The 21810-nt window shown below is 41.6% G+C and overlaps 1 protein-coding gene across 4 annotated transcripts in view; it reads left to right on the forward strand.

Annotated features, from left to right (window-relative positions):
* The first annotated feature begins 1981 nt into the window (after positions 1-1981).
* FAM98B (family with sequence similarity 98 member B) overlaps positions 1982-21810 on the forward strand; it is an 89831-nt gene continuing 70002 nt past the window's right edge. For 3 of the 4 annotated variants that reach the window (XM_039534398.1, XM_039534399.1, XM_039534400.1), the window contains exons 1-7: positions 2003-2089; positions 3485-3576; positions 4309-4457; positions 6976-7110; positions 8690-8868; positions 16907-16987; positions 17393-17509. In XM_039534398.1, the coding sequence (XP_039390332.1) occupies positions 3494-3576; positions 4309-4457; positions 6976-7110; positions 8690-8868; positions 16907-16987; positions 17393-17509 (744 nt within the window). In that variant the 5' untranslated portion in view covers positions 2003-2089; positions 3485-3493. Of the gene's footprint in view, positions 2090-3484; positions 3577-4308; positions 4458-6975; positions 7111-8689; positions 8869-16906; positions 16988-17392; positions 17510-21810 lie in introns of all 4 variants that reach the window. The other variant, XM_039534397.1, reaches the window with a different exon arrangement.

Below are 21810 nucleotides of genomic sequence, written 5' to 3' on the forward strand. Positions count from 1 at the left end.
CACCACCCTCCTAGTGAAATAGTTTTTCCTAATATCCAACCTAGACCTCCCCCACTACAATTTGAGCCCAATTGCTCCTTGTTCTGTCATCTGCCACCACTGAGAACAGCTTAGCTCCATCCTCTTCGGAACCCCCCTTCAGGTAGTCGAAGGCTGCTATCAAATCCCCCCTCACACTTCTCTTCTGCAGACTAGACAATCCCAGTTCCCTCAGCCTCTCCTCGTAAATCATGTGCCCCAGCCTCCTAATCATTTTTGTTGCCCTCCGCTGGACTCTCTCCAATTTGTCCACATCATTTCTGTAGTGGGTGGCCCAAAACTGGACTCAATACTCCAGATGTGGCCTCAACAGTGCTGAATGGAGGGGAATAATCACTTTCCTTGATCTGCTGGCAATGCTCCTACTAATGCAGCCCAATATGCCTTTTGCCTTCTTGGCAACAAGGGCACACTGTTGACTCATATCCAGCTTCTCGTCCACTGTAATCCCTGGGTCCTTTTCTGCACAACTGCCGCCTAGCCAGTCGGTCCCCAGCCTGTAGCAGTGCATGAGATTCTTCCATCTTAAGTGCAGGACTTGTTGAACATCATCAGATTTCTTTTGACCCAATCCTCCAATTTATCTAGGTCACTCTGGACCCTATGCCTACCCTCCAGCATATCTACCTCTCCCCCCAGCTTAGTGCCATCTGCGAACTTGCTGAGGGTGCAGTCCATCCCATCATCCAGATCATTAATGAACATGTTGAACAAAACTGGCCCCAGACTGACCCCTCGGGCACTCTGCTTGATACTGGCTGCCAACTAGACATTGAGTCGTTGATCACTACCCATTGAGCCTGATGATGTAGCCAGCTTTCTATCCACCTTCTAGTCCATTCATCCAATCTATACTTCTTTAACTTGCTGGCAAATTCCAGACTTTAAAACCATATTTTCAGTATATACACATAACTCCTTACACAGTATCTGTACATACATTTCACAATGATATTAATGATCATGTGTCTGTCGAAGTGGGTATTCACCCACGAAAGCTTATGCTCCAATACATCTGGTAGTCTTTAAGGTGCCACAGGACTCATTGTTGCTTATTAATGATCAGTGTGACCCTCAGTTTTAAGACCTCACTTGACGTTGTTTGGTGCACCAGGATGTACATAGCAGAATCAAGATAACTGTAACTCTCTTGCCAGCTGGCATTAAGGGTTTCTTAGTCATTCACATTACTAAATACCAGAGGAAGTCCTGAGGAGTACCCATGTGTCAGAGAGCACAAGGGCTTACTGGGGCAGTCTATGGAGGGAGCTCAGAGACCAGGTCAATGCTGTGGGCAGGTGTGGGTGGAGGTGGGAAGACATGAAAACTAATGTTTTAAAAGTGCATGTGTAACTCTGGCCTCCTTTATCCTTATCCATCTCAGTCGCCCTGCTGTGAGCTAGAAAGCTTCCTGCAGAAGCCTATCAGGGATACTCTGGCCTCAGGTGGCTCTGGGAAGTGGCTTAGGGAAGGCTGGGGCAGAGTGAGGCTTGCCTGGTGCTGTGCACGACAGCAGAGGACACTCCACTTCGTGTCCCAAATTGCCGACCTGCTTCCTGGGGCCCTGTATGGAGATGGGGGATCCGAGGGGGCCTGGCTCTGTCCTGAGCATTTCAGGAAGCGGTTCGGACTCTCTGTGCCTATCAGGTCAGTAACGGTTTTAAGCTCCCCCGTTCAGCGCGTCCCTGCACCGAGAGGGCTTGTGTGTAAAAGGCGCCCAGGCCTGGCTGGCTCGGTCGCTGTCGGCCAGCAGCTCCTGGCGGCCCCAGATGGGCGGGCGGCGGAGCCTGGGTGAGCGAGGGGAGGGACACCCGGGGCCGTGCGGGGCGGGGCCGTGCGGGGCGGAACCCGAGGCCCTGGGGGAAGCCGAGGCGGGGCGCGGCCTGTGAGGGGAAGCCGAGGCCGCGTGGGGCGGGGCCTGTTTAGAGCGGGGACTCGGGGCCGCGCGGGGCGGAGTCTGGGGGCGGCGGGGCCGCGCCGGCAGCATGAGGGCGCACGAGCAGGAGCTGAAAATGGAGAGCGACGTTCTAGACGCGCTGGAGGCTCTGGGGTGAGTGTGCGCGGGGGCGGCCTCCTGCCTTCGCAGCCCCCGGCGCCGCCGGGCCTGTCTGTCGTTCCCGCTGCGCAGAGGCGCCATGGGCCCCGTTTGCCGGGCGGGGGGGGGGGGGTAACACTCGGTTCCCGCAGCTCCACTGCAGCAGCCGGCGCTGGATCTTCGGCGCCACAGTCCCTCGCTTCAGCCCCCGAAGCCTTGTGAGCAGCTCGGCCTCCGCCGGCGCTGTCCGCCTGCGGCGGGGGCTGCTCCTGCAGGACGCGGGGGCGCCTGCTCCGGCGTGTCCCTTGCATCGAGAAATGGCCCCTAGCCGGGATCTGAGGCGGGCGGGGAGCGAGAGTGGGAAGAAGGGGAAACTGCGGCGGAAGGATCATCCCCAAGGGGATCCTTGGGGGCCAACGGTCTGTGTTGATTCAAAGAGTTGTGCCCCCCCCCCGGTGGTGTGGGGAGAAGGGGGTAGGGACGCTGTTGTTCCCCCCCCCCCCCCCCAGGAAGGACCGACCCTCTGGAGGGGGCCGCGTGGAGGGGAGGTGTGGAGATGGGTATGGGAGCAGTGGGCACACAGGCTCGAGGGATGGGTGCAGGGACTTCATAAACCATAGTACTTGTGTGTGTTAACCCGGGAGGTCTGGGTAACGCATCTGTGTTTTGCGCTTATCCTGTCAGAACCTTATTTTGAAAGGGGAAGAGGGCTAGAGTGCTTAGAATAAAACAAATATATCAGTCATGATAAGGGATTCCATTAAATGACTATTGGAAGACTAGAACTCAATAAACATTAAATGCTCCAAATAGGGGATGTGTGTTTTTCTCCAATGTATTCATTAAACTTTGCCTTCCTTAAAGTAAGTCCCACTGCATTCTGTTTGTTGGGAATAGTTCTGAGTATAGGGTCCCTGTCCTGCAAGTTGGTCGGTGTGGGTGGAAACTTGGACCCAAGAAGAGCCCTATTGAAGTTAGTGGGGCTCCATACAGGCACTTACAGTGCCCTTCTCAGAATTGGGCCCCAAGATTTCAAAATAACCCTTTCTTGACACACAGACTATCAATAATGCAATCACATAAATTGGTAAAATCTTGGATGTTTCATAGAGAATATATTTAGATCATATTCTATGGAAAAGCAAGACTTCCTTTATGTTTTACTACCTATTTGACTCATATTTAGAGTTAATCATTTAATGGTTTTGAACATATTAGGATAGTGAAAACTATATATATTTATTTCTCCCTCAAGTGTAGTCATGAAATAGAGATCTGAGATGCACATCTCATGGAAGAGGGAAGCGTTACACTAACCCTCTGTCTGTAAATCTAGAAATGATGACAAACAGTGTTAGCTTGCATGAGATTATGAAAAGGCAATGAAGATATTTTTTCTGTTCTATATAGGTTCTATATATGTGGTATCTGATCACCTATATGCTATTAGGAGACCAAGGAAGAACTAAAGGAGAAATCTGTGCAGCATGGCCTTTTACTTGGTACAGTAATTAGTCGAGAATAGAATCCCACAACAATAGAATGTACCAATCCTGAAAAAACCTAGGTCCTGTGAACTATGCTAGAGAGAACGATTTGAAGAAATTAAAATAAAGATGAGTTTACAGTGTAATTTTAAAAATTGCAATGAGAACTGTTTTTAAACATTTCCCTATAGTATCTGATCCCCAAAAGGTTGCAGCACCAAGAACCTGAAAGTGAGCAAAATGAAAGAGATTTCATTTATTTTCAGGGAAATGCAGGGAAATGCAAAAAGTAAACAGGCATAAATAATGAGAAGTATATTTGATTTTCAAATTACTAGCAATGAAATAATAAGTAAAACAGTTTTCTTTACAACTTTTTTTAAATCGACTAAGTCCATTTAAATTGTGTCCTTATTTATAATCTCTTCAGCGTAGTCCAAATCTTAAATAAAAGTATAAATACAATGTCTATGTATATCAGATATGTAAAACCACTTAAACACATTCATGCTTTCTGCCTTGTCAGAAGATTAACATTAGTGCTGCATAACTTCTTTTACAATATTTAACATTTAGGAAAATTTGTAATATCTGTGAATTATGTATTCAGTGATTCAAAAAATTGTAATTGATTGATCCGGTTTCTAACTACTGTGAAGCATCTTATATGAAAATAAATTTAAAATCCCGGTGCTGTATTCATCAAACTTTTTTTTTATACTGGTATTTTTTTCCCCCCCCGTTCAGGTATAAAGGTCCCCTGTTAGAGGAGGAAGCACTTAGCAAAGCAGTAGAAAATGGATTATCTTCACCAGACTTTTCTGAGCTTTGTGTTTGGTTAAGTTCTGAAATAAAATCAGTGTGTGACCTGGAAGAAAGCATCACTTCAACAGCTGGTATTTCCACAGAATTTGAACTTTAATTTATTGAAATAATGTTGTGGTTGCTTAAGACTGTTTGTTTATAATTTATATTTTGCTTACTAATAACCTTGTAATCTTAGTCAAAGAAACAGTATTGATGCTTAGAAGTAAGATAGTTATAGTAAAGAACAAACCCAAGGGTAAAACTCATGTGTTGGTGTGTTCTGTTTTTAACTGTTTAAAATTTTCTTAATTCTTTTAAAACATCCTTACTATAAAAAGGCATTTACATACAGCCTACACTTTTTATATTTAGACTTTATATTTTTGTGATGAAATGATAAAACAATATGTGCGTACCTCATTTAGTTAAGTTTTCCCTCCATAACTTGTTTATGTGAAAACATCCTGCGAGGTAGACTCATAGACATTAAGGCCAGAAGGGACCATCATGATCAGCTAGTATGACCTTCTGCACGTTGCAGGCTACAGACTACTTCTGCCTACTCCTGTAATAGACCTATAATCACTGGCTGAGTTACTGAAGGCCTCAAATCATGAGAATCCTCCATTATAGAGAATCCACCATTTATGCTAGTTTAAATGGGCAAGTGACACGTGCCCCATATTGCAGAGGAAGGTGAAACCCCTGCGCTCTCTACCGATGTGACCTGGGAAAAACTCCTTCCTAACCCCAAATAAGGCAGTCAGTTACACCCCAACCATGTGATCAAAACCCGCCAGCCAGCCAGCTGGGAAAGAATCCCCTATAGTAACTCAGAGCCCTCCCTATCTAGTGTCCCATGGGCTGTTGGAAATATTTGCTACTAGCAGTTGCAGATCGGCTATATGCCATTGTAGGCATCATACCACTCTCCATAAACTTATCAAGCTCAGTCTTGAAGCCAGTTAGGTTTTTTTTACCTCCTTGGAAGGCTGTTCCAGAACTTTACTCTTTTGATGATTAGAAACCTTTATCTAATTTCAAGCCTAAATTTATTGATGGCCAGTATGTAACCATTTGTTCTTATCAACACTGACACTTAAATAATTCTTGTCCATCCCTAGTATTTATCCCTCTGATGTATTTATAGAGAAAATCATATCTCCCATCAGCCTTCTTTTGATTAGGCCAGTGGTTTTCAACCTTTTTTGCATTTGCAGGCCCCTAAAAAATTTCAAACGAAGATGCGGACCCCTTTGGAAATTTTAGAGTCTGTGGACCCCAGGGGTCTGTGGACCGCAGGTTAAAAACCACTGGGTTAGGCTGAACAAACCAAGCTCTTTGAATCTCCTCTCATAAGGTAGGTTTTCCATTCCTCTGATCATGCTAGTAGCCCTTCTTTGGTCCTGCGATCAATCAGTAGACCTAGGTCTTTCTCCTCCTCTGTTACTTCCAACCAAGTCCCCAGTTTATAGCAAAAATTTCTGTTGTTAGTTCCTAAGTGCATGACCTTGCACTTTGCACTATTAAATTTCATCCTATTACTATGATTAGGGCCCTACCAAATTCACGACGATGGAAAAACGGGTCATGGACCGTGAAATCTGCCTCCCTTCCCCCCCGTGGAATCTTTATAGTATAGGGTAAAAGGAAACAAAAGACTAGATTTCACGGGAGAGACCCAGCGTTTCTCAAATTGGGGGTTCTGATCCAAAAGGGAGTTGCAAGGGAGTCACAAGATTATTTTAGGGGGTTGCAGTATTAATTCTGCACTGTCTTCAGAGCTGGGTGGCCGGAGAGCAGTGGCAGTTGGCCAGGTGCCCAGCACTGAAGGCAGCGCCCTGGCAGCAGTGACGCAGAAGTAAGGGTGGCAATAACATACCATGCAATCCTTACTTCTGCGCTGCTGGTGGCGGTGGCTCTGCCTTCAGAGCTGGGCTCCCAGCCAACAGATGCCACTCTCCAGCTCCCAAACTCTGAAGGCAGCACCGCCGCCAGCAGCAGTGCAGAAGTAAGGGTAGCAGTATTGCGATCTCTCCCTCCTCTTCCCCCCCCCCCCCAAAAAAACCCCTCCTTTTGGGGTCAGGACCCCTACAATTACAACACAGTGAAATTTCAGATTTAAATAGCTGAAATCATGAAATTTACTATTTAAAAAACTCCATGACCATGAAATTGACCAAAATGGACCGTGAATGTAGTAGGGCCCTAACTATGATCTATGATTTGTGATATAAAAATGACAACCATGTTGTTATGGTTTGAAGGGAAGGTAAAGCCTATCCCACTCACCTTACACTAGATGTAAACTACTAGTCCACTTCAACTGATTGTGTTGGTTACTTGGAGGATCATTATAGCCTTCTCTTCTGGTTTTGAAATATGCAGGTGTTGTTTCTTCTAATTTAAAATTGTTGCTTATTTATGTATAGGACTCAGTTTTTAATTTAAGATAACGGCAAGTCCTGTTGGATTGGTCTCTACCATAAACTAATATATTATGTTTAAACTTGTAATTATAATTAATTTTCTTAACAAATTTGAGTTTAAAATAAAATTAAAAAACATTGAATTTTGCAATGATCTTTTTTTTCTTATTTTCTTAAGGTGGGGAAGATGTAGAGAGCTTCCAGCTTGAGATTAGTGGTTTTTTAAAAGAAATGGCTTGCCCATATTCAACACTTGTGTCTGGAGATATTAAGGACAGGTTAAAAAAGAAAGAGGATTGTCTTAAACTCCTGTGTAAGTTGTGACAATTTTCCATCTTGCAATAATATTTATTTTTTGTAAGCTCTTTGTCCTCTTATTTAATTTTTTGCATATTTCTCATCTCTAACATCGTTTATGTTCCACATTTTTGGTTGCTTATCTTCCACTGTCTTCAGTGTGGATATTTCTTTTGCCTCATATTTGTCTTCACAGTTATGTTCTGAAGCCCTTCATCTATAAGTATAACTCAGTGAAAGTTTTGTGCAGTAATTAAGAATACCCAATAGCCTTTAGGGTTCAAGTGGCATAGAAAATACTAGTTGTTTAACATCTGTGATGCTCTACCTCCCCCATTCTGAGTGTCAGAATACACTGTTTTCTGGTTGCTAATTATATTACACACCAAAAACTGTTTAAAGAACATTAACTTTTCAAAGTCAAGCATGCAAAAGTTAGAAAATACCAGCATAAATGTTGCCTGTGCATCTGTATGTGAGTGCTTTAGCTGAGATTAAAGTAGCTAAGATATTTGAAGATTCCATCAGCACTGAGCATGCTGCAGCCACTCACAGTTCATATGTGTCACCAGACTGTACATGTGCCATCCCAACAGAATAACTGCAAATGCTCCAGCCTGAAGATGCAGTGAAAGTCCAGCTTCTTCCCTGTAACAGCTGCTTCAGGTTAGGTACGGCAGTGAAACTGAGAGCAGGGAGTCTGTCTCTCCTGTGCTCTCGGTGACCTCCCTGCTGGCACCTAGGTAGCGTGGAGGAAGAAACTGCCTGACTCAAATGTAATGGGGACAAGAGCTGGACCTGTGGGGCGGGGAGATACATTGGGATAAGGAGCCCGAGGGACTGGCTGGACAAGGAGACTGGCACTGGAAGCACAGTGATACGTGTGTGGAGGGAAAGCTTGAACTGGTTGGACATAGAGATTCAGATTGGGACGTAATTTTTAACTTTTAAGTGTAGACCAGGCCTGAGGTTGCAAAGTCAAGTGCTCAAAAGTTAGGAAATGCTAGAAATAAGCTTGTCTGTCAACCCTAATTCATGCTGTATAGATTATGATATACTCTTTAGTGACATGATCGCGTGGGCAACCTCAGTTTTGACCTTTCATGACTTTTAAACTCAGCTTGAAAAACTTCAGCCCAGACGATTAAAGTTTGGCAAAGTTATAAACAACTGAAAACGGGGTCTTGTAATGTGACATGTTAGGCAATCTTAATAGGTGGCACTGCCAGTTCCACATATAAGGGCAATATTTTGAGGCTTTCTAGAGGAAATATAACTCGCTTACGATGAATCTGAAAAATTTATAAGAAAATCCCATATTAGAGAAAAACAGAATTATATTGGTAGTCTTTGTCAGGAAGGAAGTAGGCCTCTTCCCAAAAAACTGAGTACCAACCAATTACATGCTTATAACTCTTTCTAATTAGTTTGTATAAAATAGTAACTCTCTTTGGTATTTTTCATTGTTTGCAGAACTCTGCCTACGCTTTTTCTGTTATGTTTGTATTACGTGTATGTTTTATTACTATGAGAATGCAGGCACAAAAATATTTAAGATGTCTTAAAGATGCTATTATGACACTTTTTCTCTCTAGTATTTTTAAGTACAGAGCTTCAAGCTTTACAGATTTTGCACAGCAAGCAACTTAAAAGTTCTCATTTGGAAAAGAATAACGAAATCTATCAGGAAGTGCAAACTCTCTGTGACTCGCTGGGCCTATCAAAGCCATCATCTTCTGACATTCCTCTCTTGTTAAGCAACGTGGAGTCAAAGGTACAGAATTTTTAATCTTTAAATATTCTTTTACTATATGTCTTTTAAGTGTGAGACCCAACATTCTAGTTCATTAAAGTCCTCTCCAACTAGCACAAAGGTATTCTGGTTTTGAAAATAGTTTAATCCTGTATTTACGTGCCAGATGCACTAAAGATTCATATGTCCCTTCATGCTTCAACTACCATTCCAGAAGATGTCCATGCTGATGACGGGTTTTGCTTGATAACGATCCAAAGCGGTGGGGACCGACGCATGTTCATTTACATCATCTGAGTCAGATGCCACTAGCAGAAGGTTGATTTTCTTTTTTCGTGGTTTGTCTTGTGTAGTTTCCGCATCGGAGTGTTGTTCTTTAAGACTTCTGAAAGCATGTGCCACACCTCATCCTCTGAGATTTTTGGAAGGCACTTCAGATTCTTAAACCTAGGTGAAGTGCTGTAGCTATCTTTAGAAATCCCACATTGGTACCTTCTTTGCATTTTGCCAAATCTGGAGTGAAAGTGTTCTTAAAACGAACAACAGGTGCTGGGTCATCATCTTAGACTGCCATAACATGAAATATATGGGGAGACCTACAATTCTTCCCCAAGGAGTTGAGTCACAGATTTATTTAATGCATTATTTTTTTAATGAGTGTCGTCAGCATGAAAGCATGTCCTGTGGATTGGTGGCTGGAGCATGAAGGGGCATATGAATCTTTAGCATATCTGGCACAAAGATACCTTGCAAGGCTGACTACAAATGTGTCATGTGAACACCTGTTCACACCTTCAGGTGACATTGTAAATAAGAAGCGGGCAACGTTATCTCCTGTAAATGTAAACAAACTTGTTTGTCTTAGCGATTGGCTGAAAAACGAATAGGACTGAGTGGATTTGTAGTCTAACCTTTTACATTGTTTTGTTTTTGAGTGCAGTTATGTAACCAAACAAAACCCTACATTTGTAAGTTGCGCTTTCAGGATAGAGATTGCCCTATAGTACTTGTATGAGGTGAATTGAAAAATATTTTTTCTTTATCATTTTTACAGTGCAAATATTTGTAATAAAAATAATATAAAGTGAGCACTGTACACTTTGTATTCTGTGTTGTAATTAAAATCAGTATATTTGAAAATGTAGAAAAACATCCAAAAATGGTTAATGAATTTCAGTTGGTATTCTATTGTTTAACAGTGTGATTTAAACTACGATTAATTTTTCTGAGTTAAACCCATGAGTTAACTGCGATTAATCGACAGCCCTACTTATTTGCCATCTCTTTTTAATCAACTGTTTTCTCTCCAGTTCTCAAAATCAGTAAGATTTATGGGCAACTAGCCCAGCCAACAGACCTCTGTAAATTTAAAAAAACCTCACATACGGTATGTCTACACAGTGATCAAAAACCCAGGGCTGGCCTGTGCCAGCTGACTCGGGCTTGGCTAAGGGACTGTTTAATTGCAGTGTAAATATTCAGGCACGGGCCTGTGAGGTGGGAGGGTCCCAGAGCCCGAACCTGAACGTCCACACTGCAATTAAACTGCCCTATGAGCCTGAGACAGCTGGGATGGACCAGCCGTGGTGTCTAATTGCAGTGTATGCATACCCCTAGTCTGATTGCTTAAATCATGTTGTCAAAGTTGTAAGAGACAACAAAAGAAATCTTTTCAAGCAAATAATTTTAAACCTACATTTTCAGCTCAGGATGATTACTTTGAATGTTTAATACACACACAGCTGCTAGTGCTAAACATTCCTACGTACATCTGTGTGCCATGATGAAAAGTTATACAACAGTATTAAAAGACCACTTCACTAGAAGTCGATTCAGGTTCACTTAGCACTAACAACTGCACTGCATCTGCTGGTTTTACTGTAAAATTCAAAGAGGAATCCTAGATTCTAATTTAGCTGAAAAGGCCTTTGAAAAAACATTTCACACTATTAATACTCAATTTAGCAATGGGTATTACGTGAAGATAAAATTCATCATGTTCCCGGCTGGTTAACTATCAAGTGTAATTCTATATGACCCTTGACTAGTCCCTGTCATTTTTTTCAGTAGCTCAGTATAAGCACTTTTAAAATTTAGATTTGGCCTATATGCTAAAAAAAAAATAAAAGAGAAGTATTTAATGTCAAATGAAAATTATTTCATAATTCTGCCATGAAAGGGAGGTTGTCTGAGGTGGCTAGGCAAGAGCATGTAGGGTAAACAGTTTCATCCTGTAGTTAGGCAGGCTGCTGCAAGCCCTGTAGTCTGAACTGCAATTTGTGTGTGTGTGTGTGTGTGCGCATGCGCACATTTTATTTCTCTCTCATATATAAAAAAATATGACATGCACCACATCTGATATCATCACTGAAATAGTTATACAATGTAAGACTGTGATTCATGAGGAGTTCTGGGGGAAAGGCTATATTGCTCTAGTTTTGAAACAAAAGAACCCCTCATTCTGAATGTTGAGCAGAGCAACAGGGGTGTGTGTGTGTGTACGTATATGTATATATCTGACAGAATGGGTTTAAAATAAGGAATCCAGCAAATATACATCAGACTCTTACATCACCCAGGTCTATATCTGGCAAACTTGAAGGTTTTTTCTCCCAAAAAGAGATCCTTTGTTTGCGCTGATGTATAAAAATATTACTGCTGTAACTTATGTAACAGGTACTGAAACAAACAGAAAATTCCAATGCAAACTTTTTTCTTTTTATGTGAAAACTATTTTGTACTTCTCTTCCAAAATTCCTGCCAATTCAGCAATGAATTGATACCAGCTATGCTTGCTTTTGGGGCCTTCATAGGTGTCAAAAACTAGTGTATTAATCCATTGTGCCATATTCTATGCAACTACTAAGTTAATGGTGCAATTGTTTCTTCACATACTCATTTTATACATTTTAAAGTTTTCCTTCTCCCAACACTTGTAGAAATATTGCATCTTTGATTTATACCCCAGGGCTTCACAATTTGTCCAGCTTTTGCTTGACTTTTATATGCATGGAACTTTTAAAACTTATAAAAGAGCTAGAGGCTTAAAGGAAAGGAAGAAAGCAGATTTAACGCATGGGATTTTTAATTGGTAGGTACAGGATAGCTGCATATTTTAAAACGTAATAGATTTTAGTGCAATAACCAGAAACTTGGCTGTGTCTTTTTAAACAGTAGAAAAACAGATCAAATGATTCAGTGAGTAACATATTTACTAGAGGATACAAATAATCTCAGACTTGCCCTAGAAATACACAGTGGTGACAGTGACATCGTAAAAATATCTCTTAATTAGTCAAATGTGTGCTTCTGCAGCTATGATTTCTGGAATTATGATGGATCGGTTGTCTTTTAGGACTTGGATTTATTCATCTATTTAAGTACACAACAACCATATGCTGAGGTTGCTTTCATAATGCATGTTTCTAAATTTGCTTTAAAGGGTATGTCTTCACTGTAGAGTTAGCCTAGGCTCTTATCTGGGTATTTCTGTTAACCCCTCTCAGTTCCGCATGCAAAATACCAGTGACATGCGTTTATTGGTGCTTTCTACTCAGGTTTGCTGGCTTGTTTGGGACAGTAGACTAAAGCATGTGTGCTGCTTTCACGCAGGCTGGTAATCCATCCAGTTTGCAATGAGAACACGTGCTAAAGCACATGTGTGCTGATAGTTGTCCAGTGCCTTCTCCCAAATTCCCGTGTGCCCAGACAGCAAACAAATTCTCCCACAACTCACTGGGAAAGAATCACAGAGCGATTCAGCTTGCAGCAGCACGAAGAACCATCGGATATCCCCCAAACGTTCTAGTGACACAAGTGGGTGAGTACAGCGCCAGCGAGGACACAGTAACTTGTGTATGGCTTTGTAGTGTGGCTGCTCATGCCCAGACTCTGTTGATAGTGGTGCTGCTGCAGTGTAGGCATACCCAAAATGTTACTACTGTTTAAATTAGTGTTGCTGACTAATAAAGTTGACTCTGGATGGAAGCGTGTATGTATGCTTTTAAACTCACAAAAGTATGATATAGAAGTTAGGCCTGGTCTACACGGGGGGGGGGGGAGGGGGGAGGGATCGATCTAAGGTACGCAACTTCAGCTACGTGAATAGCGTAGCTGAAGTCGAAGTACCTTAGCTTGAATTACTTACCCGTCCTCACGGCGCGGGATCGATGTCCGCGGCTCCCCCGTCGACTCCGCTACCGCCACTCGCTCCAGTGGAGTTCCGGAGTCGACGGGAGCGCGGTCGGGGTTCGATATATCGCGTCTAGATGAGATGCGATATATCAAACTCCGAGAAATCGATTGCTACCCGCCAGATCGGCGGGTAGTGAAGACGTACCCTTAGAGAAATTTTCACAGCTCATCGGTTTAATCTATCAGCCAATACAAGGTTGTTCCCTCTAGAATATCTTACAGTTTTTGTCTAGTTTCTTATAAACAATGGGGCATCTGACTTTGAGGACACTTTTCCTGATGTTTAAATTGTCTGTTACTTAGTTTCATTGCATATGGTATAGTCTACCTTTGTGTGTTGTCTGTAAATACTAAGAGAGTTGTCTCTCTCTCTCTCTCTCTCTCCTCCCTTGGCATTGCTAAACCATATGCATTTAGCACTTCTTAATCTTTCCTCATGAGTCCATTCCTCCAACCCACTCCTCCTTGTTCCTCTTTTCTAGATTCCCTATTATGTCTCAATCTTTATGCTAATGATAGGTGCATGGAGCTGACCTGAGCATTCCAATTGTGCCTGTCCTATATTGAGCATATTATCTGTGTTTATGGCTTCTTCCTAATGATTATTGAATTTGGAGCCCAGAATTATAGTAGTAACCCTGTCCCATTGCAAATTCATGTCTGATTTGCTGTTAACTCTCATTTCTAGGTCTTTTTCAGCATCAGTGCTTTCCAGGTTTTCTTTCCCACATTATGCTTGTTTTAAATTTTTTCCTTTTCCTCTCGGATGTCTGGGTTTGTATTTTTTCCAAAGTGAATCTCATTTTGATACATTTTGCTGTTCTTTGTGATCTCATTAGAGCATTTAAAATTAATTTCTGTCCCCAACTGTGTGTGTGCACAACTTCTTTCAGTGTCATTTCTAATTGTCATTTAATGTGCTTCTTATTCCCTCTTCCCATCAATCCTACTGCAAAGGTTGTTACTTTGCTATTTATTAACTTTAGTTCATGGCCTTTCAGCCATTTTTCAAGTCCCATGATAGTATTTATTTAAGCCAATTTGACTTTTGAGGCAGATGTTGTGATATGGTATACAAATAGTTTACTAACATCCAGGCACTGTGGCCAGGCCCTTGGCTATGGCTGAGGAATGCGCAGCTCATGCTAGTATATGAACACGTCGCTTGAAATTCTCCTGATCCTGGTATGGATATACATCATAGTGGTCACCCTGTTAATTTGGACAAGCCTGAAGTTGGCTGTAAATTATGCAGGCTGCTGATGCCCTGAAGGAGCCAGTATAGCAGATGGGGGATCAGTGGGGCATAAGGAAGCCCTGGCCATGTCCTCTTTTCTTATCCATAATCTCAATGTGAGCAGCACTGGGGAGAGGGTGGCAGAGGAGATTCTAAACCACCAGAGGATTACCTTATACTGTCTAGCAGGCCATTTTGTGCTGGAGTCAAACCAGTAACTTACCAGACAGTTTTCTACTCATTTCAGTGTGCTCTTGGTTAACAATCTGTTGTAGGCGAAATTACAATTTGAAGAAACTTACTTCAGTGCTTTCTGTCTGTGTCACTGACGATGTATGGGAAAACAAACACAAAATACCATATTTTCCAAAAGAAAAGTGGGGGGAAAGGTTCTTGCTCTCCTCGAGCTATATAAACACTCATATATGAGACATACAGAACAGAAATTTTCCTCTTGGTTTTGTTGACACCAAGAAAAATAAAACCATTAATCAGATATAAAAAAAAGGAAGAGGGGAATGAATTAACTCACTTAAAAATATTGCTACTAAAATAGGTTTCTTAATGCATTGATGATGCTGTAGATTTTGATTCCTAGTGATAGCCTAAAGCTTTTTCTTAATTATTGCAAAGATCCTATAATGTATATAAAATATGGCAGCTCTCTACCCTCTGACAGAAAGGTCTAGGATTGTTGGAGTTTTAGTGGAAAGAGAATTTGGAATTTATCCTTATACCATGTATCTTCTACAAATGCCTGAGTGTGTACATGCAGATAATTTCAGCCTTGAGGAAATGATCTGTTGGTTTGCCTTGGGTCTAGGGTTATAAAGGCATCCTTTCTTAAGCTCATGAGATGCCATAATTATCCTTCATAGATTGTAAAATTTCATCAGTTCTAGCTTTATCTTCATTTGTTTATTTAGACAATAATCATCCACTCTTTTGTTTAAAAAAAGAAAAATTAATGAGGGTACAGTCTCTTCTCCAAGAATCCCAAGTTTACATCCTAAATTTGTTATGGACTGTACTGTTCAGATACGCAGACTCCTGCATAAAAGATCAAACATTTCAGTGACTGCCCACATAATTCCTACACGACTTTGAGACCAATTGAAGAACTGCACATGAAGAAAACAGCTGAATGAAGAGGGAACTAATATCAAAGTGGTATGGAGCAGTTTACTATGATGAAAGGGATGATGCAGATAGAGCAGTTAGGAGGCAGGTAGAGGAGAGCTGTCATAGGTTTATTCCCCACTTTGAACTTTAGCGTCCACAAGATGGGGACCTGCATGGACTCCTCTAAACTAAATCCTAGTTTAGATCTGGTACACTGCCACCAGCTGGAAATTCCAGTGTCTAGCACACTCCCTGTTCCCCCAAACTTTCCCTGGGGAACACAGATCCCAACTTCCTTGGATCTTAAGATAAAGGGAAATAATCCATTCCCCCCACCTTCTTCCCCCTCCCCTAGTCCTTGGGAGAGATCACCTCAGATTCAAACTCCTTGAATCAAAACAAAGAGGGATTCACTTTTCCCGCCCTCCCCTTCCCCTGAAAATCCAAACAAGGGAAGAAATCAATCAAGTTCTAAAAAGAAAAGGATTTTATTAAAAGAAAGAAAGAAAGCACACTATCTTTATAACACTAAGATGGAAAATATGCAGGGTCTAGCTATAAACCTGGAGAGACTTCTCCCCGCTTCTTTCTCAGAATAATCAAAGTAACAGCAAACAGAAATAAAGATATTTCTTCAGAAAACACACAATTGCAAATGTAGAAATTAATTTATAAGACTAAACCGCCTTTCTAATACTCGCTATACTGAATAGAAGAAAATACTTCAGGAAAACTGGGAGAGCTTAAAGATATGTCTGGCCTCTCTTAGATCCAAAAAGAGAACGGCAACCCAAACAAAGAACACAGACAAAGACTTCCCTCCACAGAGATTTGAAATTATCTTGTCCCTTGATTGGTCCTCTGGTCAGGTGTTCATCAGATTACTGAGCTTGTTAACCCTTTACAGGTAAAAGAGACCTTAACCCTTAACTATCTGTTTATGACAAGAGCATAGAGATCACAAGGGGAAATAAGAAACTAAAGGCAGAAATTTAAGCAGGGGTGGTGCTGGTCAGACCTCTGAAGATAAGGATGTAGAATTGGATACAGAAGAACGCTAGTAATGGGATTCAGAGACAAGTGGCAAGACAAGATCTTTACCTACTACTTTTAATACTAGTGCTTATCTTTAGCTTTATATATGAGGTAGTTGCTCCCAAAATATTTCAGATCACAATTGCTGATGGGTCATTTGGTGCTGGCTTTCCTTGTTTCCAGCTGCTACATTGCATTAGATAGCTAAAATACAATAAATATTTCACTCATTCTAATTTTCACTGTAAGTAATTGTCTCATTGGTAAGATGTGGTCCCTGCTTTGAAAATATTTGAGACTTCCTCTTACAAGGGATGTTAGCAAGCTAAAATATCCTAGTCTAATTTTATATGAAGATATCGAACACCCCATAATAGGACCAATTTTTGGTAAAAACTTGTGCTTAAGTACGTTTGGGAGCATGAGTTGTTTTCTGAGAAGGGTGTGTGTGTTCGTGTGTTTTTGTTTCAGATCAAGGACATTCTTTCAAAAGTAAAAAATACCCATGTGGGGAAACCACTGCTAACAACACCTCTCAATCCTGATCAGACGGTAAAACCCCTCTCCGTTTTACTTTTCTTATTTCGTATAATGGGCAAAATTAATTCTGGTGACCTTACTTTCTGGCTTTTCATACTTGTTTTGCAGTTTCTATTTTAAGTAGTGTGATAGTGAATGTTCAATGTTAAATTTGATTTAATGGTATAATACCTTTATGACATCCTGTTCAAATACTTCATACACTAGTTTTGTTTATAGATCGATTTTGTTACATGAATTTATATAAAAAGTTGTAGAAGATATTAAATTACATTGTAGCAGTTGGTCACAGCCTAATTTTTGTTAAGTGTTTTTTCATGATGGTCAACTGTTGACAGACATTTTCGTTGGTGAGGCAGGTTAGCTTGTGTATTTTAATGGACTCAAATATTTGTCCTATTTATTGCAATGCTGTAGGAAAGATTGGAAAAAATCAATGATGCCCTCCGCAGTGAATATGAATGTCGTCGTCGGATGTTAATGAAGCGGCTTGATGTGACCGTACAATCCTTTGGATGGTCTGATAGAGCAAAGGTAAACATGCTTTGTTGTTTGCTTCCTGTAGGTGGTGGTAGTTTGTTACAATTCTCCAAGCTGTCTTACTGAAGACATCTCATTACAACTAACTTTTCTGAGCACTACTTGTAACGTACATTCCCTGCATGTTGTGGAGAGAGGAAGATTTGACTAAACAATCAAACCCACCAATCCTTGTGATCCACATAGATTCCAGTGTTGTTCTTCACTTGAAGATGTCAGTCTCCTTTTGTTTTTGTTTTTCCCTTGTGGTATTGTAGGAAAAAGCTTCAAAGTGTCTCTTATACAGAGAGACACACCCATCCACCCCTCAAGGAGAGCTACGGAATCCTTGGGATTGGTCTAAAGAACCTATTAACTGAATGCTGCCAGTTAGTGAACCCCAAGCTTTTGAACCAAGCACAAGTGGGGAGGGATAGATCCGTGGTTTGAGCATTGGCCTGCTAAACCCAGGGTTGTGAGTTCAATCCCTGAGGGGGCCATTCAGGGATCTGGGGCAAAAATCTGTCTGGGGATTGGCCCTGCTTTGAGCTAGGGGTTGGACTAGATGACCTCCTGAAGTCCCTTCCAACCCTGATATTCTATGATTCTATGACCTACTCAGATAGCAGAGGAGAGGCAAATGGCTAGTTTCAGTTCATACTTTATCAAGGGACAGGGGTGCATGGTCCCAGCTGCAGTCTCCCCAAGCCCCATCCACAGCCATGAGGGGGTGCACGGCCCTGGAATACTGTGGGGCAGAAGCGCATGGCCTCTGCTGCAGCTCCCGCCATGGGGCTGGGACACATGACCCCGGCTGCAGCCCCCAGTGGCAGCCACAGTGTTGGAGCACGCAGCACTGGCTACAGCTGGCCCGCAGGGGTGCGCAGCCCCAGCTGCAGTCTCCGGTGGAAGCCGCAGGGCTGGGGTGCATGGCCCCGGCTGCAGCGTGGCCCCCAGCAGAAGCCGTGGGGCTAGGTGTGCAGTGGGGGATGCACAGCCACAGCTCTGGAGCTGGCCGCAGCCGCGGGGCAGGGGCACACGGCCGCCACTGCAGCCCCCACCACGGGGCTGGGGCGCAGCCATGAAAGGGCACAGCCCCCGCTCCGGAGCTAGCCGCAACTGCAGGACAGGGCGCATAGCCCGGCTGCAGTCCCCCCACCCTCTGCAGACCAAAGGGCAGGGGCTGCAGGGTCCTGATTCCAGCTATCCAAACCCAGTTGCCTCAGGGTAGGGCTGCACAGTCCTGCCTCCAGTCCCCGCTTCAGCTGCTGACAGCTGAAGTGAAATAAGTCACGGAGGTCTGCTAAAGTCACAGAATCCAGACTAATCATAGCCTTACTCAACGACAATTACATATTGAGACCTATCAGTTAGCCAGCTTTTAATCCATTTAATGGGAGCCATATTAATTTTATAGCTTTCTAGTTTTTTAATCAAAATATTTTGTGGTACCAAGTCAAATGCCTTAGAGAAGTCTGAGTACATTACGTCAAAACTGTTAACTTTATTAACCAAACTTGTAATCTCATCAAAAAAAGATATCAAGTTAGACAGGATTTTTTTCCCACAAATGCATGCTGATTAGTATTAATTATATTACTCTCCTTTAATTCTTTATTAATCGAGCCCATATCAGCTGCTCCATTCTGATCTTGCCTAAGATTGATGTCTGGCTGACGGACCTATAATTATCTGCGTCATCCCATTTGCCCTTTTTAACAATTGACACAACTTTAGCTTTCTTCCAGTCTTGGAGCATTGGGGAAGTTCCAGAAGACTTATTACAAAAAAAATCAACATTAACCATCCAACGAGCTCCTGAGCCAGCTCTTTTAAAACTTGTGGATTCAAGATAATTTAAAAACGTTTAATTTTAGTTTCTATTTAATGTCCTCCAGAGATACCAGTAAAATGGAATAGTGTTATCACCATATGAGGATATTATATTATCTGCTTTTCTCCCAGATACAGAACAGAAACATGTATTGAACGCTTCTGCCTTATTATTCATAATTCTACTTATTTCCATCTAGTAATGGACCTATATCTTTGTCAAGATTCTTTTTATTTCTAATATATTTTAAAATTTCCTTATTGTCCTTAACTCTGCTGGCCTTAGATTTCTCTGTGTCCATTTGCTTCCCTTATCAATTTTCTTCAGTTCCTAACTTCAGCTTTATATTCATTATTGTCAACTTCCCCTTTCCCTCATTTGTTTTTTCACTTACTTTCTAAAACTGGTCAATTTTTTGACCAGTAGGCCTTCTTCCTGGATTCTGGGATTGTGGCTTTTTGGGCATGTAGGAAGATGTTCTAAAATGATTCTCAATTATCATTCATTTTTCTGATTAAATTCTACCTCCCAGCAGATTTGACTCATAATTGTTTCAGCTTTGTGAAATTAGCCCTATTAAAGCACCAAATGCATATATTTCAGGTCTGGACTTTTATAATGTGCAAGCAAAATAATGTGTTCATGTCATGATCACTTGTACCTAACTTACCATTAATTTTTAGTTCTGTGATCAGTTCCTCTTTATTTGTTAAGACAAGGTGTAATGAAGAATTCCCCTATGTTGACTTCAGCACTTTTTGAATTAGGAAATTGTCATCTATAATGTTTAGAAATTTCATAGATGTTTTAGTACTGAGTACATGTGACCTCCACCATGTCACTCAAATTGAAGTCCCCTTTGATCATACAAAATTTTTCACTACACGTCGTTATACATAGGTGTATAACGAGGCAGTCATCCTATTCCCTAGTGTGATTTAGTGGCCTGTAGCAGGCACCAACTAATACCCCATCTTGTGTTTTATCTGTTAAGGATATAGATCTGTAAGCATTCAAATTCATTTTCTTCTGAATTATCAGTTACTCAGAAACAGGCAATGCTATTTTTGACCTAGAATGCCATTCTCCCCCCTTTTTTTTCCACCCGATCCTTCTAAATGGTTTATAACCATTGATTTTTAACATTCCAATTGTGTGAATCATCCCACCAGGTTTCAGTAATACCCAACTAAATTGAATTTATGCTCCTAAATGAGTAATTCTAATTCCTCTTGTTTGTTACTCAGGGTCCTAGCATTGGTGTACGGGCAATTCAAGAATTTCTTCTTTTCATATCCCTTGGTTCCCTGATTAAGTTTGTGCTCAACATCTTGATTTTTGTGCGAAGTGCCCCTACTTTCTCTTTTTTTTTTTTTTTTTTTTTACTCCCCCTGTACTGCAGAGGAGAGGCCCTTCTGTGGGGGTTGGAGAACAAACTTACTTTGAAGCCGTGGCTCCTGTCCTGCTGCTCTGGGCCCAGCTCTCTGCTCCATGTTTTGCAGCCTGGTGCCAGGTTGTAATGCTGCTTGCTCATATTTGCCCAGCTGCCTCTCCTCAGTGGGTCTGCAACCCTGTATTCCAGGCTGCAATGCCACTCAGTTTGAGGAGGTTGTGATTTGACCAGTAGACACACAGGAAGCTTATGGCATCAATGGGAATAGCACACAGACATCCTAACTCCCAGTTCTGTGCATGAACCACAAGACTTTCCTCACAAAGGAATACAATAGTTTACATCCTGTCCATTTTTAAACCGGTTTAAGGCTTTGCATGTATACTGAAAATAATGGAAAACGTACAGATCTGTTTTTAAAAATCTAACTGGTGTTGTCTGTTGTAGCTTTAGTGCAAGTGCAGACAAAACCTCAGTTGCATGACTCTCACTAAATATCAGTGGGAGTGATGCAGCTACGTCTTCATATGCAGCTTTGAAAATTTATTCTCAAACATTCAGCTATTGCTTCTTTGTGCACCTCTCACCTTAGCAGCTTGCATGAATACTGATGCACTGTAGGAGAGGAAAGGAAAAGGGAGTTAACTCACTGTGGTAAGGAGATTACTACATACATTTCTTTCCTTTCTCCCTCTCCACAAACACATTTTTTTTCTTACCTTATGATTAAAGGACGACTGATCCAGTAGAATTCAGAGCAAGGCAACTTTTATTTAGGTGCCTAAATAGGGATGTAAGTGCCTAACTTTAGACACCCAAGCTTGAAGATGTAGACCTATATTCTTACGATTCTATACTAAGGATAAAGTAGAGGTTGTCTGTCTTGTATGGTTCCACACTTCTCTCTGTGTACAACTACATAAATCTTCGTTTAAATAATTATTAATTAATATTATTAAAATTGTATTTAATTTATGACTGTAGCTTAAAATGACTTGAGTCATTTGATATCGTATTAGTCCCTAGATGTGACATTAAAAACTATTTAAATAGCTTTTGTTCAGTCATGAAGAAAGTGTACCATTGTTT

This window comes from Mauremys reevesii, linkage group 4, assembly GCF_016161935.1.
Source record: "Mauremys reevesii isolate NIE-2019 linkage group 4, ASM1616193v1, whole genome shotgun sequence".
Taxonomy (NCBI): domain Eukaryota; kingdom Metazoa; phylum Chordata; order Testudines; family Geoemydidae; genus Mauremys; species Mauremys reevesii.